This window comes from Propithecus coquereli, unplaced genomic scaffold (genome assembly GCF_000956105.1).
Source record: "Propithecus coquereli isolate 6110/MARCELLA unplaced genomic scaffold, Pcoq_1.0 Scaffold222, whole genome shotgun sequence".
Taxonomy (NCBI): Eukaryota; Metazoa; Chordata; class Mammalia; order Primates; family Indriidae; genus Propithecus; species Propithecus coquereli.
In genome coordinates this window covers 3313596-3335095 of record NW_012147412.1, presented here as the reverse complement: position 1 = coordinate 3335095, position 21500 = coordinate 3313596, and the positions used below count along the sequence as shown (strand labels likewise).

At 39.9% G+C, this 21500-nt stretch overlaps 1 protein-coding gene across 1 annotated transcript in view; it reads right to left on the bottom strand.

Annotated features, from left to right (window-relative positions):
* The window catches only part of LOC105810833 (chromosome unknown open reading frame, human C11orf63), a 71689-nt gene that overhangs the window by 16854 nt on the left and 33335 nt on the right, over nucleotides 1–21500 (bottom strand). The window contains exons 2-3 of the mRNA XM_012644879.1: nucleotides 10888–10984; nucleotides 1621–2282 (exon numbers count right to left, since the gene is read on the bottom strand). Of these exons, the coding sequence (XP_012500333.1) occupies nucleotides 1621–2282; nucleotides 10888–10984 (759 nt within the window). The remainder of the gene's footprint in view (nucleotides 1–1620; nucleotides 2283–10887; nucleotides 10985–21500) is intronic.

The following is a 21500-nucleotide window of genomic DNA, read 5'->3' as shown; positions in this document are numbered from 1 at the left end:
TGACTAAAGAGGAAAGAAAAAGATTGTAAAGTCTTATAACCATTATAATAAATGAATCAGGAGTTTAAAATCTGCCTACAAATAACATAAAAAGCCAAACAAAAACCACACATGGCCCAAATAGTTTTATGGGAAAATTCTATCAAATCTTCAAGTAGCAGATATTTTCAATTATACAGCAAATGTCCCAGATGATGTGAAAAGAGGAAATAGTCCTCAATTCAACTTTATAAGGCTGATATAATCTTGATAACTAGACACGGCCAGGCACAGATAGGAAAACTATAAGCCAACCTCACTTCCTGTATGTGAATGTTAAATCCTAAACAAAGTGTTAACATATCAAATCAAGCAACTTATTAAAAATACAGTATGACAGGTTGGGTTAACCCTAGGAATAAAAGGATTGTGTAACATTAGAAAATCTGTTAACTTATTTTATCATATTAAGGATTAATGGAGAAAATTTTTCAACTGATACAAAGTATTTGATAAAATTAAAAACCCATTTATGATAAAAGTTCTTTGTAAAGAGGACTAGGAGGAAATTTCTTATCTATTGCCCTGTGTATCAAAAACTATTATTTTTAATGGTAAAAATGTTGGAAGCAATCCTTCTGAAGTCAGGATAAAAAGACAAGAATACCTACTATCTGCCATTATCTCTTCTAGGAAGCTACCTTTGAATCTTATTAAATGTACATTCCATACCACCAAGGGTAGCATCCAAATGCTTTTTGATCAACTCATATGTGTATAATTGTCCTCCTACTTTGAAAGTAAGTTCTTCGAAGATGCCCCATGCATCGTACCACTTTTGTATCTTCTATAGCATTTTAGCATTATATTCAGCATATTAGGTATATAGAAAACATGTTGGATTGAATAACATCAAGAAATGATTCCTGAAGTAATAAATTTCTTTTTCCTGTTTATAGAAGTTGTGTATCTACATTGTATGGAACTTGAACAATTAAAAAAATATAAAGAAGAAATTGAAAATAATCCCAATCTCTCTTGCCAGAGATAACTACTATTGACATTTTGGTGAATTTTTCTTCTTCTGTGCACATTTTACCACGGTAGAGCTCATACTCCTTAGGTGTGAGCTGCTACCTTACTATTTTCTTTTAATAGAAGAATTTTCTCATAACCATAATTTTTAACGGTTACATGATACTAAATATCATAATTTATCTAATGATTTCCCTATTGTTGGATTTTTAGGTCATTTCTATAAAGGATGACATTTTTCTGTATTTTAGACTATTTTCTTAGGATAGGCCATTACAGTGTTAGGGATCCTTTGCTGCCTCCAAACATTACTTGCAATCCTCAAAACACAATGAGGTTTTTTGACTGGGTTCCTCTGTACTTCTCCCCTCCCTCCAACTTCTAGTTTAACTACAGTGAAAAAGTAGAAGAGACAGGGAAGAGGAAAAGAAATACATTAAAAGTGGACTGTTCTTAGCAGGAATCAGAGCTGCAGAAGTTGGGGGGACTTTTCCTTTGGTGTGGACGTTCCCTAGGGAACCCCCTTCTTCTCCTCCCTCTCCTGTCTTCCTCCAGCAGCTTCTCCTTTCTCCTCTAGAAAACCACTTGAGAAAAGGGAATTCTTACCATAACATTTCTAAGTTCTTATATTTTGTCTCTGTGTAAGGCTGTTTGACTTGTTTCTTATTTTCAGTTGGTCCATGAACATTGATGTTATAGACGGACTGCGAGCTTTTCTGACTCAGGAGCACTTGTCTCTTAGAAAGTTCATTAAGGTTGTTCAAATCCATATTGGAAAGAGTGTTGCCGTGGAGCTGCTGATAGGAAAATCTTTTCTTTTCTTGGTCTTCGCGTCCTCTTTCTCTATTAGCATTCAGCCCTGAGTGATATCCAGTAGAGTTTTTATATAATGCCTTGTCAAAAGCCTGTTTTGGTGGAACAAATGTATTGGAGGTTACTTTGGGATTCTGGCTCCTAAGTGCACTTGAGTCTTGTACATCATTCTTGGAGGCATTCATAATCACAATTGATTCATGCTTTATTGAAGTATCAATAGGCTTATTTTGGTTTCGTTGCTGTCTGGGAGTGTTATTCTGGTTTTCTTGACTGACAACTGCCTCTTTGGTCATGAAAGACTTCAGGCCCTTCTGGCGTTTATGCTGTTTTCTAATCTTGGGCTTGGCTGGTTTTCTGGAAGGTTGCTGGCTATTAGCTGTTTCAGAAGATCGACCTCTTGCTACATTGCTTGATTTTGTACTTTCATATTGAGACCAATGTTCCTGATGATCCTAAAAAGATAGTTTTGGTTAATGTAAAATTAGAAGATTGGCACTCTTCACAAACTTTAAATTAGTATTTTTCAAACTGAGGGTTGCAACGTCTAGGAAGGTGACCACACAATTGAAAACAGATAAAGATTAGAGAGGGTTCTTTCCTAATTTCAGGCATTTGGAGAGTGAATAGCTGAGTAATTCCTCCTGGAAATTTAGGATTATGGGCCTAGAAAGAAATAGCTTAGAATGGACTTTATATTAAGGTCAAGTCTTTGACTTATTATAAAAATTTAAGTTTTAAAAGTTAAGTCTTCGACTTAAAAATGAAGTGTTGCCAAATTGTAGGGATGGGGGTAGGGTGGGGTGGGGGTGGGGCAGAGAAGCTTTACCTATAAAGAGATGCATTGAAAGAAAGTGGAATTGCAAACAGATATCAAAATATGTAAGCTTATTTTAACTAAAGTGAATATTTAAAAAATCTTAACCAGAAAACACCAATGATTTGCTTTACCAACCAAGTACAAGTTTAATATGAAATACAATTCAGATTATCAGATCTTCTTACTCATAGAGGTCAGAAGCTAGAAATGACCTCTTCACGAGATGAAACAAATTAAATTTTATTCAGAGTGGTTATAAAAGAATCTGTGCTGTGATAGGACATCTGTGAAACCACAAGGGTTGTTTTGCTTCTGTTCCTTAATATAGCCTGCACTTAGGCAACCAAACATCTGGGGGAAATATTTCAATTTCAGAACAGTCTTTATGCTTTTCAAAGTCTCCTAACAACAAAATGTACTCCTAGTATAATAGATACACTATGTAACTATATTGTGCTATAGCTATTTAGAAATATTTTTCAAGGAATAAAGCACTCATTACTTTGTGAAAAACTAGCCGAGTTAAGAGGCCTTTGGAAAGAATGATTAAATGCTTATTGAAAACAGTAAGATGACAATATGCATCAGTGTATTACATAACTGCAACATACTTCACCCTTTCTAAGCACAGGTAAAAAAATCTCTATTGCCTGTATCTACGCAACATTAATCTGAAAATGCAGCAGTTAGCTGGATTATTCAAGAAAAAACATCTTGAAGTGAGTAAATCATGTTTTGCTCAAATATTTTTTAGCTTGCTATGAAGAATTATAAAATTATTGTGATAAGAGTTCAGCTTTTGTTTCCCTTTTCTGATACAATTATAAGACTCATCTTATTCCTCTACAATATTAAGTGCTATTCTATTTCTAATGAAATCACATTGTAATGATAAGGTTGAGAGATTTTTAAATTTAAAACAGTAATATACAATATTATTTATTACATCAAATTTTTAAGGCAATGATTTTTTTTTTTTAAGACAAGGCAGTCTTGCTCTGTCACCTGGGCTAGAGTGCTATGATGTCATCGCGGCTCACTGCAATCTCAAACTCCTGGCCTCAAGTGATCCTCCTGCCTTGGCTGCCCAAAGTCCTGGGATTACAGGTGTGAGCCACCGTGCCCAGCCCAAAATGACTTCTAATTTAAAATTTAGAGTATGTTCTCCTGGGAATTTGAACTTTCTGCAGTATTGGCCAGGCTCTGGTTTGCTCCTACATTAGATTTTTACCTGTGATGCTCTTAAAAAAGAAAGAAATAAAGAAAGAAAACCTTCCTTTTCTGTACTCCAGATAAGAAGAGGTCCTTCCTTCCATGCAGTACATCGAGCTGCATGGGGAAGTAGGAGCAAGAAGTCTCTGCAAATACATAGCCTCAGGAGCATCCTTCCTTGTAGAGGGGCCAGAAAAAAATTGCCATGTTACAATCTATGGTTGTGTTCGTGAAACACAACAGCTCTTTTTATGGCTGTCATCACCGTTGATGAAGGTCAAGAAAGCTCCTCTTTACTATGATCTATATTTCTTCCCAATATTTGTTCAGCCTCTAACACACTAAAGAAATAAGTGAGCAGGAACTCTCTTTTTACTGACATCTGGTGTACTTTTCCCAGTTTTCTCTCCTCTTTCCCACCGAAAAAGGAAAAGCCTATCAGAAATTTCTTTTCTTGGGGACCAGGTCTGAAATTCTGGGTTACCACTTGATTTTAATCATGTTATTACCTTTGCTGCTGACAACGCAGATCACAATAGTACTCTCCACAGGGTGCTTTGTCAACAAGGCCAAAGACTCATCATTTTATGAAACTTCAATTGTCTCAAGTGTTAAATCTGCTATTCATGTAAATGTAAGTGCCCAGAGATGGCATTTCAGTCCCCAGAAAGGAAGGCATTTATGGGCTTGATACGATTTTTCTCACCTTCCAAGCAGCCTACTTAAGATCCGTGGTTTATTGAAGATCTATTACCCTACAATTGGGCATCAGGTGTCACTCTCTAGGTGGCAAGACCTGAGTTCCCCGAAGTTAATATACAAAGCCATTCTCAGGCGATTTAATCTCCATCAGCACTGAAATCCTCTATTCCCTCCGGTTCTCTCTGGGGTTCTTTTGTTGCCAACACTCGCAATCAGTACATACTACATGCACTCAGAATAACTGCTTAATGGCAGGAGGTTTCCATGGCACATGTAGAGCATTAGCATGGGGGATTCCTGTTGCCCAAAGCTGGGATGATAATTTCTTAGTAAGACTCATCCTTAGTTATTAATGTTCATTCATACTGTGCCGTCCAAGGGAAGTTTGCCCCAACCCTGCGAAAGGCAGTGCTTGGCTGTCTCTCTCTTCTACGACTTCCTTGTTCACATGTCATAAGCAGAAAGAAGAATGCATGCTATGATCTCATCCAAAAAGTTCACCTCCTTTAATACAAAAGCCACTCTTGTTCTTAGTTAATCTAACTCAACCATGGAGTCCTCAAAGTTGTGCCTGGGCTGCAAAATCAGCTCTGATGTAGAGAAGTTTCTATTGTGCTCCATTTTTCTGTGTGTTTATGAATAATAAAACGTGAATATTTTGAACTTGGGTTATAAATTGGTCTGATAATATTAAGAAAATTTTGAGCACAGCTATTAATTGGCTCTAATTTCCACTGTCCATAAGGAAGAACTCTGTGTTCGGATAAGAGAAGAACCATAGATCAATTGGTAATGTTGGGGGCAAAAACAAATTGGAAAGGTGGGAAGATTACTTAGGATGTGATTATAAGGACTTTCACATTAATTAGTGAAAGGGCTTCCATACCTTTGATACTATCATTACCTTTTCCTTGCTTGGAAAGTCAAAAATTATTTTAGAGGGGTAAGAAAGAAAATATCCTATTTTATTCTTTTGAAGACTTAATTAATTATGGAACTTTATATTTTTTTCTACTGACAGCATGTTCCTTGCCTGGTGCTACGGTTTGAATGTTTGTGTCCTCCCAAAATTCATATATCGAGTCCTAATCCCCAAGGTGATGCTATTTAAAGGCAGGGCCTCTGGGGGGTGATTAGATCATGAGGGCACAGCCCTCCTAAAAGGGATTCGTGTTCCTATAAAATAGGCCTAAGGGAGTTCTTTTGCCCTTTCCACCACAAGAGGACACAGCGAGAAGGTGCCATCTGTGAACCAGAAAGCCGGTCCTCCCTGGACACCGAATCTGCTGTGTCTTGACCTTGGACTTCCCAGCCTCCAGAACTGTGAGAAAACAAATTTCTGTTCTTTATAAGTCACTCAGTCCTATGGTATTTTGTTATATCAATCCAAATGGACTAAGATACCTGGGAAGGGTCTTCTGCCATTGGCAGTGTGCTCCCTCCAACTACCCAGCAATAGTCCTGGGCACACAACTGCAGTGGGATTTGGAAAACCTGGGAAGATTCACAGGAGAGCACAAAATGGTTGAGGACAGTGAGACCTATGAAGAGGGATTACTTGGCTCGAAGCAAAGATCCTAGGCATGTATAAGATTCTAACATAGACAATGATGACCATCCATTCTCAGTATTTTTAAAGTGGAAATACATAGGCTTAGATGTTCTCGGGCATATCTTCTCTCTTTCCTCGCCCCATCTCTAGTTTCTCATTCTTTCCAGCATGTAAATGTATTTAAGTCTCTCCTATGAAAGAAATGAAAGAAACCTCACTCGATCCCCTTCTCTGGTTAAGCCCTATCTCGCTTGCAGCTCACAGCCAAGCATCTTGCCAGTGTAGGCTGCCCCGGTCCCCACTCACCATCTCTCATTCTGACCTCTACCCCCCGCTTTAGAGCGTTCACTCTCCCCACCCTGCTGAAGCTACTCTGCTCAGGCCACCAATAACCTCTCAGTGGATAAGACAGATGGGCATTTTTTCTTTACCTTTTAATTTTTAATTTATTTCCAGCTTACAGAAAAATTGCTAGTACAGAGAACTCTCAAAGATCCTTACCTAGAATCACCAGTTTTTATCCCTCTGTCACTCTACACATAAAAACACAAATATATGTATATATGCACATATATAGTTTATACTATCATTATTTACATTTTTGGTATTTAGTTTTTTTTCTGAACCATTGGAACTTTGTGTATAAAGGAGTTGCATATATCATGCCCCTTCCATGGCACTTTTTTACTTGTCTTCTCTGCAGTGTTTGACTGTGTTCACTAATTCCTCTTTCTTGAAATGTTCACATCTTAGGTTCCATGACACTATTTTATCCTGATTAGCTTTCTACCACTCTGGAAATCCTTCTTAGTCTCTTACCTTCTGTCCTCTACCTCTGCCCACCCTTAAAATTCTGCCACCCTCTGCAAGGCCCTGTTTTTGACCCTCTTCTCCCACTCCCCACAATTCTTGGGTCATGTCAGCAATTCCTACAGCTTCAATCCATCAGGAAGTGCTTCTGACGCAAATGTCCATGGCTAACGCAGAGTCTCTCCCAATTTCTGTCCTTAGATGAGATGTCCTCTTTTCTATAGATACCTCCAAACTCAACTTCAGGCCCACTCCTGTCCTCTTGTCCTTCCCCCTTCCATCCCCAGCACCAAGAGAGCTCCATTTATTCTCAATGGTATTAGTACCACTAACCAGACACTAAGAAACCAACCCCCTTACCTTCCATTTAAGCAATTGCTAAGTCTGCTGCTCCCACTTCCTAACCATCTCTATACAGGGGCTGAGGGGAACCAGGTGCTGTCCTGACCTGCAAAAAGTTTAATCCAGTTGTTGGAGTAAGATATATCCATGTACTGAAAAGTTAACTCATGGTATGTGGAGTGTATGACAAACACAAAGCAAGTGCCACCATAACTCCTCCCATCTCTTGTAGAAACTGCTGCACACGTCACCTTAGTGGTTTTGCTGTCTCTCTAGTTTTATTCCCTTCCCATCTATTCCTCAGGCCATGAATAGAGTGATTTTTCTAACACTTGCAAGCTTGGTTATGTCATTAAGTTGCTCAAAGGTTGCCAATGGCTGGGTGCAGTGGCTCATGCCTGTAATCCCAGCATTTCAGGAGACCGAGGCAGGAGGATCACTTGAGCCCAGGAGATTGAGACCAGCCTGGCAACATAGCAAGACCCTACAAAAAATAAGAAAAATTAGCCGAGCTGGGCGTGGTGGTGTGCACCTGTAGTCCCAGCTACTCAGGAAGCTGAGGCAGGAGGATCACTGGAGGCCAGGAGCTCGAGGTTGCAATGAGCAATGGTGCCACTCTACTCCAGCCTGGTGACAGAGGGAGATCCAATTTGCTTCCTTCTGTCTACAGGATAAAATCTAAACTTCTTGATTGACATAAAAAGCCTTTCACAATCTGTCCCCTACCTAGCCAGTCCAGTGCCATCTCATATCCTTTCCCTCCCTCATACTTTCTCCTTTAATTATTGAACTATATGCAATTCTCAGAGTGTACTGTGTTCTCTTCCTCTTCCATGCCTTTACCCTCCATGTATTTGCATTGCACCCTTTGATTCATCCTTGTGGGGGCAGCTCAGATGCTATCTTTTCTGGGAAGGCTTTCTCTGTCTTTAGAAAATTAGGCAAAATTAGTTGCTCTTTTAGTTCCACTGCATTTTGTACCTACTTCCATATGATAGCATTATAATAATTACATAACTGTATTCCCACTAAACTTTTGCACTCCTAGAGGAGAGGGACCATTTAAAAAAAAACAGTCTTTCTTCAATTTTTTTTATTATTTTGAAGAATTTTTGTTGTTGTTTGTTTGCTCGTTTTTTTAACCATATTTTTGGGGCCAGGCACCTAACTCGCAGTGCCTGGAATATAGTAAATACTCAATAAATATTTGTTGTGTGAATTATTTTGATTTCTCATAAAGATATTTCTCATTAGTGAGGGTTATTTGTTGTTAGGGTGGGTTCACTGAGGGGATTTGTAGATTATTTGAAAGTCATCTTTCAAGAAAAAAATTTCAAATGAGGCCTATTTTCACTTGAAGACACACTAAATCACCTTTAAATGTTTCTTTAATCAGCCAGTACATATTTATTGAGCATCAGCTTTGGTCAAAGCATTGTGGTAAGGGATGTGGAGAAAAATACAATCCTAACCTTTAAGAGCTTATGGTGTAGCGTGTACAAGAGAAACACAGGCAGCAACTACGGAGACATGGCCGAGTATGACAGGCCCCGAGTGAGTGGCCCAGACGACAGGCACAACAGGGACCAAGAGGAGGAGGCTGGGAAATCTTCATGCAGGAGGTGGCACTTGAGGGGGACCAAAAAGAAGGCATGGAATTTGGGAAGTTGAAGAGGAAAAAGAAAGACTGCCTGGAGTGTTTGTACGCCAGCATGTCCCGCCAGAGTGTAGAGTGCAGTGGGCAGTTAAATCCTTCCTAAGTGAGGAAAGGGGAACACCCCTTGGGCCAGTCGTTGTTGCTGTCATGTTAAGTCTAACGATCCTTAGATGTTTTGCTACATTTTGTCTTTATTCGAGTGGTTATAAGCACGTTAATTATAGGGCACACAGAGAATAAAAAGTGTTCTTTTGGATTTCTCCTGATTTTCTTCCATAAAATGTTTTTTATTGCCTCTGTTTAGGTTCATGCCATGAATCAAGCACTGTGATATTACCTTAATTATTTTATCATTGACTGAGAATCCTACAATTTTTCCTTAGTGACAATTATGAAAGCTCTAGGTTATAATAATCTTACATGCTTCAAATCTATTTTCTATAATAATTTAAATAGCTAGAAATAAATAGTCTTTTTTTTTTTTTTTTTTAGGCAGAGTCTCGCTTTGTTGCCTGGGTAGAATGCAGTGGCGTCATCATAGCTCACGGCAACCTCAGACTCTTAGGATCAAGCGATCCTCCTGCCTCAGCCTCCTGAGTAGCTGGGACTATAGGTGCGCACTACGACGCCTGGCTAATTTTTCTATTTTTAGTAGAGACGGGATCTTGCTCTTGCTCAGGCTGGTCTCAAGCAATCCTCCTGCCTTAGTCTCCCAGGTGTGAGCCACCACAGCTGGCCTAAATGGTCTTAGAATTATAGCATTTTGCAGATGAGATGGACCTTGAAGATCATTTAGGCCAATCTTTCATTTAATAAAGAAGAAATTTAAGGCTTGGGGAAAGGTGAGTTTTGCCCAAAGTCATGCATCAAGTAAATAGCATGTCAAGGCCCAGACGCTCATCTCAGGCCATTACCGTAACGCATAACAAGCCTTAAAGTGTTTCCTTTGTCCTCTGGATCCTGTTGTCCAGGTTCCCCGCTCTCTATCAGGTCTCGTAGTAGATCCTGTCCTCTGCATCCCACTGCCATCCTTTCCCTCTCAATTTCTGGGCGTGGCCTCCCTGGCATTCAACTTTCAGGAAACTCTGGGTTAATGACTGTTTTTATTTCTCTTTTTGCATTTCTTAAGAGTGGCCTGGAGGCCACTGGAGAGAAAGAGATAATTTGGGCTGGCCCTCCTTTCTCTCTTTTCTGAAGCTGGGACAAACTTTGTTATATTACGTTAACCGCTGTACGTGGTTTTAACTGATGATGTCAACAGGCTCTATGGGCTCGGTGATGTCAAAGGTCTCATCCCTTCCTAAGCAGGGATCAAACCTGGTCCAAGAATGACTCCACATAATTGCATACACCGGTTCGAGAAAGAAATCAACTGCTAGTATTTTTTCTGTTTCTTCTAGAAAAACAGTCTGTGGGCACAATTTCAGAAAAACCTTCCTTGAAATCATGTTCATGATTTCAAAGTAGTAAACCCATGGCCAAAAAGGGTGTTGTCACGTTAAATTATCACTTGGTAAGTGTTCACATCCTAAGCATGAGGGTTTAGTGAGGCTCTGGGGATTCCCATCCGTTTTTAGGGATAGTGTTCCCTCCCCCCACCCCAAGACATCATATGCAACTGCCAGCTCCAAAAGGAAACCGACTTAGGAGGCAGCACAGAATTGGATATTGATTTGCAATACTTTGGAACTGTGATTTTTCCTGCATTTTTCCATGCCTTTCTTCTGGGGGAATTTTAACTCTGTATGTTTAAAGTGTGATATGATTTAACTTTGGAAAAACAGGTAGGGCCGGCTGAGCAAACAATGGCCCATCTGGGCAGAAGCCAGTTTTACCCATGGGAAGGTGGGTACCTATTGTCAGGCATAAAAATGAACCCTTAAGTAATAAGAACTCAGTAACAAGCATTGCTTATATTCAGCAGTATCGCCGGAAACACACTTAAAATGCAATCTAGCAGGTAACCTTTAGCTGTTGTGCTCTTTGATGCCATTTGTCTTCAGGATCGATGGCAGCATTTTCAGTCTCTTTGGCATTTTGAATAGACGTCTTGTCAGTTACTCTGATGGAGCAGGAGATCTAGGTGGGTAAAACACACATAGCATGTTAACTGAATTCATTTCAGTCTTAGAGCCATAAGGCTCAGGTCTGTGTACTTTAGAAAGAGGTCCTTCAGGGCTAGGTTTTATTTTCAGTTAATTTCAGGGATTCATCTCTTCAGTCCTCAAGGACTCAGGTTGTTCCCAAGGAAAATGGGAATAAACAATATTTTCTCTTGAAGGCATGAAGGGAGAACTGGTGCTTTGAGGTCAAATTACTACTTACTTTAAATACTCAATACATACTCAGGGGACCCAATTTTAGAACAGTTACGCGAACTGGATGCTGCGAATGTTTGATCGTGTGAATAGAAACACCATGAAATAACACTGTACTCTAAGAGGATAACAACAGAAATCATAATATACATGTAATGCTCATGGTGTGGCAGTAGCTGTCCTAGGCCCCCAGCATATAACGTATCAGTTAATCATCACAACAACCTTACCTGATATGTATTAATATTATTATACCTTTTTTGTAAATGAGAAAACAAAGATACAGGGAAGTGATTTGCCCAGGATCACTGGCTAGTAAGTAGAGCAGCCGGGCAGTCTAACGCCAGATCCTGTATGTACATTTAACAATTTTGCTAAGCTAACTCACTTATTTATAATATCATTCTAGACCTGCAGAATTTGCAGTTTTGGTTCTCAGTGAATTTGAATGATGTAGATCAGTTGTTCTCAACTTTAGTTAGATATTAGGAAAACCTAGGAAGCTTTTAAAAAGTACTAATGCCCTGGTCCCACCCCAAACCAATTAAAGCTCTGGAGGTGGCCCCAGATGTCAGCATATTTTAAAAGCTCCCCATCTACTATTTAGAAACAAAGAAGAAGAAAAAAGAAAAGCTCTCCAGGAGGGTCAAATCTGCAGCCATGTTAGAGAACCACAGATAAAGGCAGCTACATGGGATTTAGGTCCCCTAAGTATCCAAGGGTCCTTCCTGGCCTCCACTGGCTATCTGTTTTAAATCAAGAAATCAGACAGTCTCTGTGCCATGTGAAATTCTAGCCATCTGTATGCATCACGGAAAACAAATTTAAAATTTACACTCTTCATGTTGGAAAAGATTCTGGAGAAAATCCAGTTCAACCTCCAGTCATCCATACCATCCCTTGTAGATGTTCCCCCACTCTCTGCCTAAACACGCGCCCCATCTCCTGGTGGGAGTCACCTGTTTGTCAGCATTAGCACATGTTTAAAGATCTATGAGACAGGGAGGAGAGAAGAAATCTCTGTTCCTGCATGATAAACATATTGTTCCATCACGGAGCAACCTAAATGCCAGAAAGCTCTTCCTTATACGAGCAGAAATACGTCTTTCTGTATTTTTTATCCCTCTGCCCTCTGGAATACCACTGACTAGGACCACCCCTCTTTCAGACGACAGCCTTACGCCGGTAGAAGCTGTCCCAGGTGTCCCTCCTGAGCCTTCTCTTACTTACAGACCCTCTCTCAATATTTCTTTGCCACCCTTCCTCTGCCGCATTCCTCAGGTCGGGCTCCTATGCCCACACTCTGGTTCATCACCTGTAAATGCTGTTGAGTTTCGCCTTTCTGAACTGATGCGATTCATTTGTAAATTCAGATTCAGGACTCTACACTTGCTTTGCTGTTGAGACGTTTCCCCTGCCGGGCTGGGTAGTGACTGAGGAGCAGCAACGTGTGAAACCGGACAGAACGTGGGATTTGGAGTCTTGTGTTTGTGTTCAAACTCCCCCTCGCTGCTTACTTCCACTTCATACCCATGGAGACTTGTATTCAGTACAGAAGGAGGTAAAACTATTTGTCAAATATTAATTGATAAGTAAATATTTGACAGGGAAGATATTCTCATTCCTTACCACTTGCTGTGGCTTCCGTGGGACAAAAGAGACAATGTTTTGTTTCTTTTATTTTGGGTAGAAGCTTATCTCTACCTGAACTCTCTCCACTAATTCCACTGAAGTAACTTTCACAATTACCTACTTACGTAGAGAGAAATAAGGCAGATGGATGGTGTAAACGTTTACTTAAAAGGTTGATCTGAAAATGGGAAAAAATGAAACTAAAATATTTTCGTGCTTGAATTTTTACTCCTAAAAAAGGAACAAAAATGTGCTATTTGATCATGGTGTTCTTCTGCTTACGAATGGAAGTAATCACCAGGCTCTGAATGATTAACCTGCTCTGCAAATCGAAAACTTCACCATCATGACACAGTTTAACTTGTGCTGACCTGAAAGTTTAGAACTATAAATGCTGCTGCTCAAGGTCAGGAGCCATTTCTCACGTTTCCATTTTCTTTTCGGTCCCTCTCGCAAAGTGCTGGTTCAAGATGAAACCCCGGATCATTATAAAATATCAGATTTTTACAGCTTTTGTCATTATTATAGCAAAGGTTTCAATCCCTTATGACCACGATGTTAAATAGAAACGCGATTCATTTAAAAGAAAAATCAACCTGTCTTAGAAGAGGAATGCAAGTCCAGAGTAAAAAGTCTAACTAGGCTGACTAAGCAGGAGAGGAAATAATCCTTTTTCACACCTCAAAAAGTGGTGACTTCTCAGATGAGCTGGGAGAAAGAGAAGTTGAGCTCCCTTAGATCTGTCACGAGGATGTTGATTCCCTGACTTCTGTAAATGTCTAAGAAATAAAGGGGACTTGGTTTAGTTAATTCGGTTTATCACTGGTGATATTAATTGTCAATTGATGACACCAGGATCTCTTACACAGCTCCGATGAAAAGTTTACAAATTAAAAACAGTGTCCCGTGCTTCCTTTCCCAGAGAGCATAGGATGTACAATATTCCCCTCCACCGGCTGTTTTGGTGGAACTCAGTGGCTGAATCGCCCAGCGAGAGTCTCTGGGCGAGCCAAGCATACTTCTACATTATCTCTTTGAAAGTGGAATGGGACACAACCTCTGCCAGCTATTTTTTTTTTTTTTTTTGTGAACTATTCTATTAATACCAATCAAATCGAGAAAATGATCAAATGAAATTGCATTTTGAGCATCATAAGCTGTGTAATGTCTATTCTGTTAAATTGGGGCCTATAATTGCTTCTCTGCTGAAAAGATACAACAAAGACAGCAATCATGGCATGTCATTATCCCAGACTAGAAAACCGGCCTTTGCAGGGAGGACTTCAAAGGCTTGTGGTTCTCCAATTGCATTTGGCTGCTATTGTTGGAGCGCAGGCAATCTTGATTAGGTGTTTACACTGAGGTAAGGCGCAGAGCAGAGAGTCTGAGTGCCTGGGTCTAGAGCCATTAAAAAATTGTACATTATGTTCCTTGCTTTGAAGTGAGGGTTTGTAGGTAGGAGAGCAACTCAGATTGAGTACAGCTGAGCTAGATTGGGCTGCTACTTCTCTCTCAAAGAAACTCATCAGGTTCTTAGAGAATCAGCACCACAAAAAAAGAAGTTGATGCTGTACCAAGAGCTATATGTGAATTAGTGGATCTGCATAGACACACACTGAAACGTGTTTAAATAAGCATGTTACCATTAAGTTCTGCAATCGCTGCAGGTTTCGCCTCTTTTTTCCTTTATATTCTGTTTTTACTACTGACCTTACGCTTAGGTATTGTGGGGAGCGCCACATTAATTTATTGGGTTCTTTGTTAAGTGTCCTTCTTTGGTGGCATTGACAACTAGCACCCATCTGAATTAAATAGGCCAAAGATTTGGATTTGTTAATGTGGTATATGCTTACCATCATTCCAAAACATCTGTTATTTAGCCTCTCTCTTCCAAGAATGATCACTGGATTCAGTTAGCATTTCTTTATTAACTTGACTAATGAGTGATCTGAAGTATTTATTTCTCTGTCCTACTTCTAATACATTTTGCTGTGTGTCAGTTTAGGCCTGCTTGCGTCAGCACGGCTGTGCCTGCAAAAGAGGCTGAGGCATGACAATGCCAATAGTCTACCATTGTCGGTTTGCAACACTGGTATTTAGCACGGCTGTTTAAATTACGCAAAAGTTTGTATGATTCAGCTATTTAGAGACAAGACACATGAAATATACTGGCTCTGCTCTTGGCCACTTTTTCCATTCCTAGAGAACATTTCATAATGTATTTAGCATGTATATGCTTAATAAAAATTTGATGACACTGAAACCTGTGCATGTATTATTTTCTACATTCATTTTCAGTGTAAGATACTGGTTGTCAGTCACCTATTTAAAAGCCCTTCTTCCATGCTTTTGCACTGCCCTCAGTCATTATGGGGCTACACGCTCTGGGCCTCGAGCTCTTTCCTGCTCAGTGCCCCAGCCGTGGCTTCCTGCCCTCCTCCCTGTGCCCCTTGCAGTTCGCTGACGGGCCTCAGACTGGAAATTTCCCCTCACTTCCCTTATTCTAACACATCCCATTCACTGCTCCAGCTTTGGCTGAAACATAATTTCCTCCAGGAAGCCATCCCTGACACCCCAGAGGAGGCTACCGATAGCTGCACCTGAGCTCGTGGCCTTAGTACTTTGTGCTTTCCCTTTATGACAAGTATCATCCTGGGAACTGCTTCCCTTCTGGACTGTAAATTCCAGGATGGTGGGAAAAATGAGTGACTGTGTGCAGGGTGGCCGCGTTGGACAGCTCCAGGGGTGCTGCCCACCTGTGCTACGTGGTAGCTCTGAAGGTGCCTGGCATATAGATGCTCAATAAATATGACTGAATGAAAAGATCAATTCATGGTGTTCACTGAACTTTGCATTTATATCAGAACACATATAATCTACTTGTTTATCCAGTTAGATTTGTGTTTTATATTAAAGCCAGGTAGCCAATCGTCAACAAAAGCACGTGAAAACTATGGCGTCACTTTCCATTCCTCTCTCCCTTGCTTACTGGCCCCAAGGCCACTAACCCTTCAGCCCTTGAAATTTGCTGTTGCTGTTCCTTCTTCCAGGAATCTGCTTTCCCCAAATATCTGCATGTTGTGCCCTCTCACCTCCTTCGTATTCTTCTCAGGGAGACCCTGTCTCGTGGCCTATTTAAAATTATAATTCCCCAGCACTTCAGCAATCCTCACCAGTTCTGCTCTGTTTCATGTCTCTCCTTACCTCCTACTAATATACAGCACTTATTGCATGCTCATACACGAATCTATTTTGGTTAACTTTCATCTCCAAGTTAGCCTCACGAGGATTTTTGTCTGTTTTGTTCAGTGATGTATCCCAAGCGCCTATGACAATGCCTGACACATAATAAGCTCTCAATAAATATATGCTAATGAATGAAGTAATTGGCCCTTTTCAAGAACGTGAAAGAGATTTTTAGGAATACCTTGTGTCGCTTACAGGAAGGTTGATTATCCAGCCATCGGAACTCTCCATAACAAACTAAGAACATGGAAGTGTGATTCTGAATGGTCACAGCAGAGAGTTTAAAAAAACCGTTTGCCACAAAGCTCACACACATTGTACTCAAATTGCTCCATTCCTAAAATCCTTCAGTGAATCCATATCAATTGGAAGAAAGGCCCAACGCTTCAGCACAGAGGCTCTAAAACTTAAGCACGCATCAGAATCCTTTGGAAGGCTTATGAAGACACAGATTAGATTGCTGGGCCTCGCCCCAGATTTTCTGATTCAGGAGATGTGGGACGGGCTGCAAGAATTTGCACTTGTATTAGGTTCCCAGGTGATGCTGATGCTCCTGGTCTGGGGAACACATTCTGAGAGCTTCCGCTTTAGAATGACATGCAAGAGCCTCCGTCAAAGGGACCTGCCTGTTTCTCTAGCCTAATATCCATATTCTCATCCTCACAGTCTAGCCACACACAGCGACAGCAGTGTCTACCTTCTCCCTAACTAACTCACTGGATTAAGTGACACTTTCCAGTCCTTCTCCAAGATATCCTCACTGAGGCCACAGCTGAATGCTCGTGGCTGGTAGGCTCTCTCTAGTATTCTTGTTACTTCTACTTCCAACAGCTGAGTTGTATATTTGCCAAGAATCTTTTACATTTGTTCCCAAACCTGTGTATTCCTATTGTGTGTGTTATTAAAATGATGAAATTTATTTAAAGATTAGGTCATCTGGAGAAATCCGAGCATGACTAGAGAGATGTTATATCCATGAAAACTAAGTTAAATGATTTAGAATGGCCTAATAAAAGCAAATGGCACAACAACGTGTGGGGGGAAAACTCTAAAAGATTAGGGGAAACATTCACAAAAATCTAGAGATTATGTTCTAACATTGTTTCGAAAAGCTTTTTAAGTTTGCACTTTGCTTTCAAGAAATCAAAACCGTGTATCATAGATGCTGTTAAACTGATGCAAGACGATGCGAAACTCCAGCCAATAGAATTCATGCTGACAGCAGAGGCCTCGGTCTCTACGTAAAAAACTGGTGAATCAATGTATATTTATATATTTAAGTGAAAGCCAAATAGTTATGGCTTGTAGTTATTGTTTTTCATATCTGCTTTAACCAATTTAAAATACATTCTTATTGATACATAATGTTTGTACATATTTATAGGGTACACATGATATTTTGTTGCGGGCACAGAATGTGGAATGATCAAGTCAGGGTATTCAGGGTATCCATCCACTTGAGTATTTGTCATATCTATGTGATGGGAACGTTTCAAGTCCTCTCTTCTAGCTACTTTCAAATATACAATACATTGTTGTTAACTATAGTCACCCTACTCTGCCGTTGAATCCTAGAACTTATTCCTTCTATCTAACTATGTTTTTACACATTAACTGACCTCTCTTCATCACCCCCACTCCAACCCCTTCCAGCTTCTGGTAACTATCATTCTACTCTCTCCTTCCATGAGATGTTTGATTTAATTGGCCAACTACCAACTCGTGCCTAGTAGTATAGAGGTTTCTACCACATTGACAGTTTTCTACATGGCTTTTTACCAGGGTGGAAGCTCCCTCTGCCTGCAATGCCTTTCCTACCCACCTCCACCTGTTAGCTTCTACTTCTTAAAGAATCGGTTTGATTATTGTCTCTTCTGTGAAGCCCTCTCTGATTTTCCTGGACAGACTTAGGCACTTTTTCTTCTGGGTTCCTTTGGGACCTTATCCATTACAAGTACAGCAGTTTTCACTTGGTACTGACTGTTTACATGTCTGCTTCTCACTAGGCCATAAGCCCCTTACGTGCGGATGCACTGATAGCAGCATGAAATGACCACAGATTCATAGCAGTCGGGGTCATTTAACAAAGAGGCAAAGACTCAGCCACATCGCCACAGCTTCTGTCTTTACTACAGAACAGTGCAAAATGCCCTGTGTAAGACAGCACAGGATTATCAGGTACGCTATGTAGATTTTTGAAAGCTATCCTTAAAAACATTTAATTATGTCAAATTTCTGGGTTTCAAAAGGGCATGCTTCAGTTATGTGGAAAGTACTTTTTTTATGGATCCCTCCTCAATAATGTCGAATTAATGAAGTGTCCACTCTATAGATCATACAAATTGGTAGTTTAAGGAACTAAATGCTGAGTAGTGTGCACAAGAAAGATGCCGTAAGAAATGTCTTGTACTGAAAAAATCATAAAGTTCAATTGAAATTATACTGTCATAAGTAAGTGCTCTTGTGGTAGTGTGGTACAGGGAAAAATAAGAAAATTTATTAATCAATGAACATCTACAGAGTTCCTACGCTGTAGAAGAATGATTTTTACAAGTATAATAGGGACTCAAAAAGCACTACCAAACTGGAAGAATTCTATAAAAAAGAATGCTATGTTTCTTACCAAATATAATTACAAAAAGATGACCATAATTTAAATAAAGGTAAAGCTTACTCTTATAGACAACCAAAAGTTCTACTCAAGTCAAAACTGTAGAAAAGAGCAATTTATCACTTAGGTAGTAACTTTGTCCACTAGGAGACTGACTGTAAATTCAAGCCAAACGTTCAATAATAAATATAACTTACGTTTATATAAGGGTTTGTGATTATAAAAAGCTTTCACAAACAATATCTCAGTGGATCATCCCAATAATCTTGAATCTGTGGAATAAGGCAAATATTTATAACCTTACTTTAATGAGGAAAAATAAGGCCCGGCAAGATTTTGTGATTTGCCAAAGTAATGGCTGCAATAATAATGGGGTCAAATTGGGTCTTTTGACTTCAAATACCAGTGTTTAAATCAACAGCACAAGCTTGAATTAGTCCTTTTTTTTTTCATTTTGGACTAAGGAAAAAGTATTTTAAAATTACATTTTTCCATCAAATATTTAGCTAATGCTTACTGTATGCCAGGCTGTCGGAATTCAGAGATGACTAGGTGCACGGCCTTAAAGAGCTCACGGTCGTGTAAAGACAGACAAACAGACAAACGAAACAGTGCAGTGTGGTGTTATGGGTTCTGGGGTAGATGTTCAGGTATGGGGGAAGTAGTGGGAGGGAGGATATTCAGAAAGTCTTCACGAAGGCAGAGACGTTTCAGCTGAATCTCAAAAGGAGGGTAAAGTTTTCCCAAGCAAACAAGCAAGGAAAGAGTAGGACAAAGAAGGGCACAGCGGAAATGTTGGGTCTGGGCACTGTGACTTTCTGGAGTATGGCTGCAACATAGGATGCAGTAGAATGGTCAGGGATTTTGTGTTGAAGATAACAGGGAGTCACGTTAAGTGGCATATTGATATGATCAGATTTGTAAGCAAGAAGACCACCGTGAAGGCAGCAGAGAAGACAGAATTGACGAGGGTAAGTGTTGAAAGAATAATGCTGTGGTATTGTACTCTTAAACAAAGGTACCAAAATATGATCCCAAATCATTCATAAGTTCCTTATCACTAATATTTGAAACAATGTTCGTAAATTTTTGAAACAATATTTGAGGCCAAATGTAGTTGGTCAACTGCCAACTAGTTGGATACAAGATTATAGGGTTCTGTAATGCATGGGACAGTGTTTGATTGATTTGGGAACCTTGAGAGACAGCATGGCAGGTGTGAGGTGTCCCTAGAGAGACCCCTTGCAGGCAGTCTTTTAGGAGTCTCACCGTAGAATGGCCTATGAGGGCATAGAGGTGTTATTCTCGTTTCGGCTACACTTTGTCCTTATTCTACATGAAGTTATATCTCTTTCATGTTGAGGCACTGTAGCCTGAGAAAAAGAGAAAGCTGTTTAGAAGGGCCTATTCCCTGGGTGGATTCCTTTCCTTTGCCATGGCTGACGGAATGCCTAGTGGTAATAATGGGCTTTTACTGAGTGTCTACGACATGTCAGGAGCTTTGTATAAATTCTTCAAATGGCCCTCCAAGGCAGAAATTGACCCCACATTGATTCCCCCTCATGGGAATAAGGTTTAGAGTCACTTGTTCCAATTGCTCCAATACTTAGTAAGTGCTACTCTCGAGAGCCAGAATTTAATCCGTGATTGTCTGACCCCTAAACCAGTATTCTGTTTTGATTTTATTTTTTCTCCCACAATGTTTTGTTGCTCCCTATGTAAGGATGCTGCACCAAGGGTGGGGGAAATCAAGGCTCTTCCCCCAGATTGTGCACGCGCTTCTCTTTCTCCGCCATTCACGGCTCAGCTTGAACCCTGACTCCTCAGAGAGACCTTCTCCAGGCACCTGGCTAAACTTCCCAGTTTACTTATTAAATAAAGGAATTTGTTCCCTCGTCATTATTTTATTAAAGTTTATTCAGTGTCCTTTGAGGTGTTTATGAGTAGCTAAAATTATTTTGTTACATGTTTCTCATCTTTGTCACGATCGGAATGTAAACTCCTTGAAGACAGGAGCTCTGTTATGTCTTGTTTTCTGTTACTCTAGCATTGAGAAGAGTACCTAGCACATATTTGGTGCTCAGTAAATATATGTTGGCTGATTGACCTGCTGTCTTAGCACCAACCACAAAGGTGTGTTAATCTGAAGAGTGGATCGTGAATTCTATTTGTGGCTTTATATTGCCTTTAAGACTATAGGCGATTGAATAAGCTTTCTATATTCACATTTGTAAACCAGCTGTAATTTCTCTCCAAGACATTACAAAGAAAGAGCTGAATAACATGTATAAAGCACTTATAGCTCTTTTCTGAACCTATACTAAATTTCACCTTCATTAGTCTTCAAAGTAACATTAGAATCAAGATAGAAAGGTAGTTCATTTTTCAAAACACAATTTCCTTTAATGTGGATCATAAATGGACTCAAACTGTAATGAGTTTCAGACAACAAATACTTTTGGCTCCTGAATAAATCAGGACTAAAAGTAAGCACTGAATATTCAGCAGCAAAGTTATTCCTGACCGTGATGCTCAGGTGCCCTCTAGCGTGTGCTGGTTTCTACGTCAGTTCGTTGCTCCACACGACGTGTGATTAAGATCTCACCATGCAGGCAAAGGTAATTTTTCCAGTGCATTTTAATGTACAATCAACAGATCTATGCAGAATGGCAAAAAGATTGTGGAGTGATTGAATTTAAAAATCAATGGTTCTACTCTAAGCCATTAATTACAAGCAATAAATGCAATTTATGTGAGCCTGAGCAATCGGG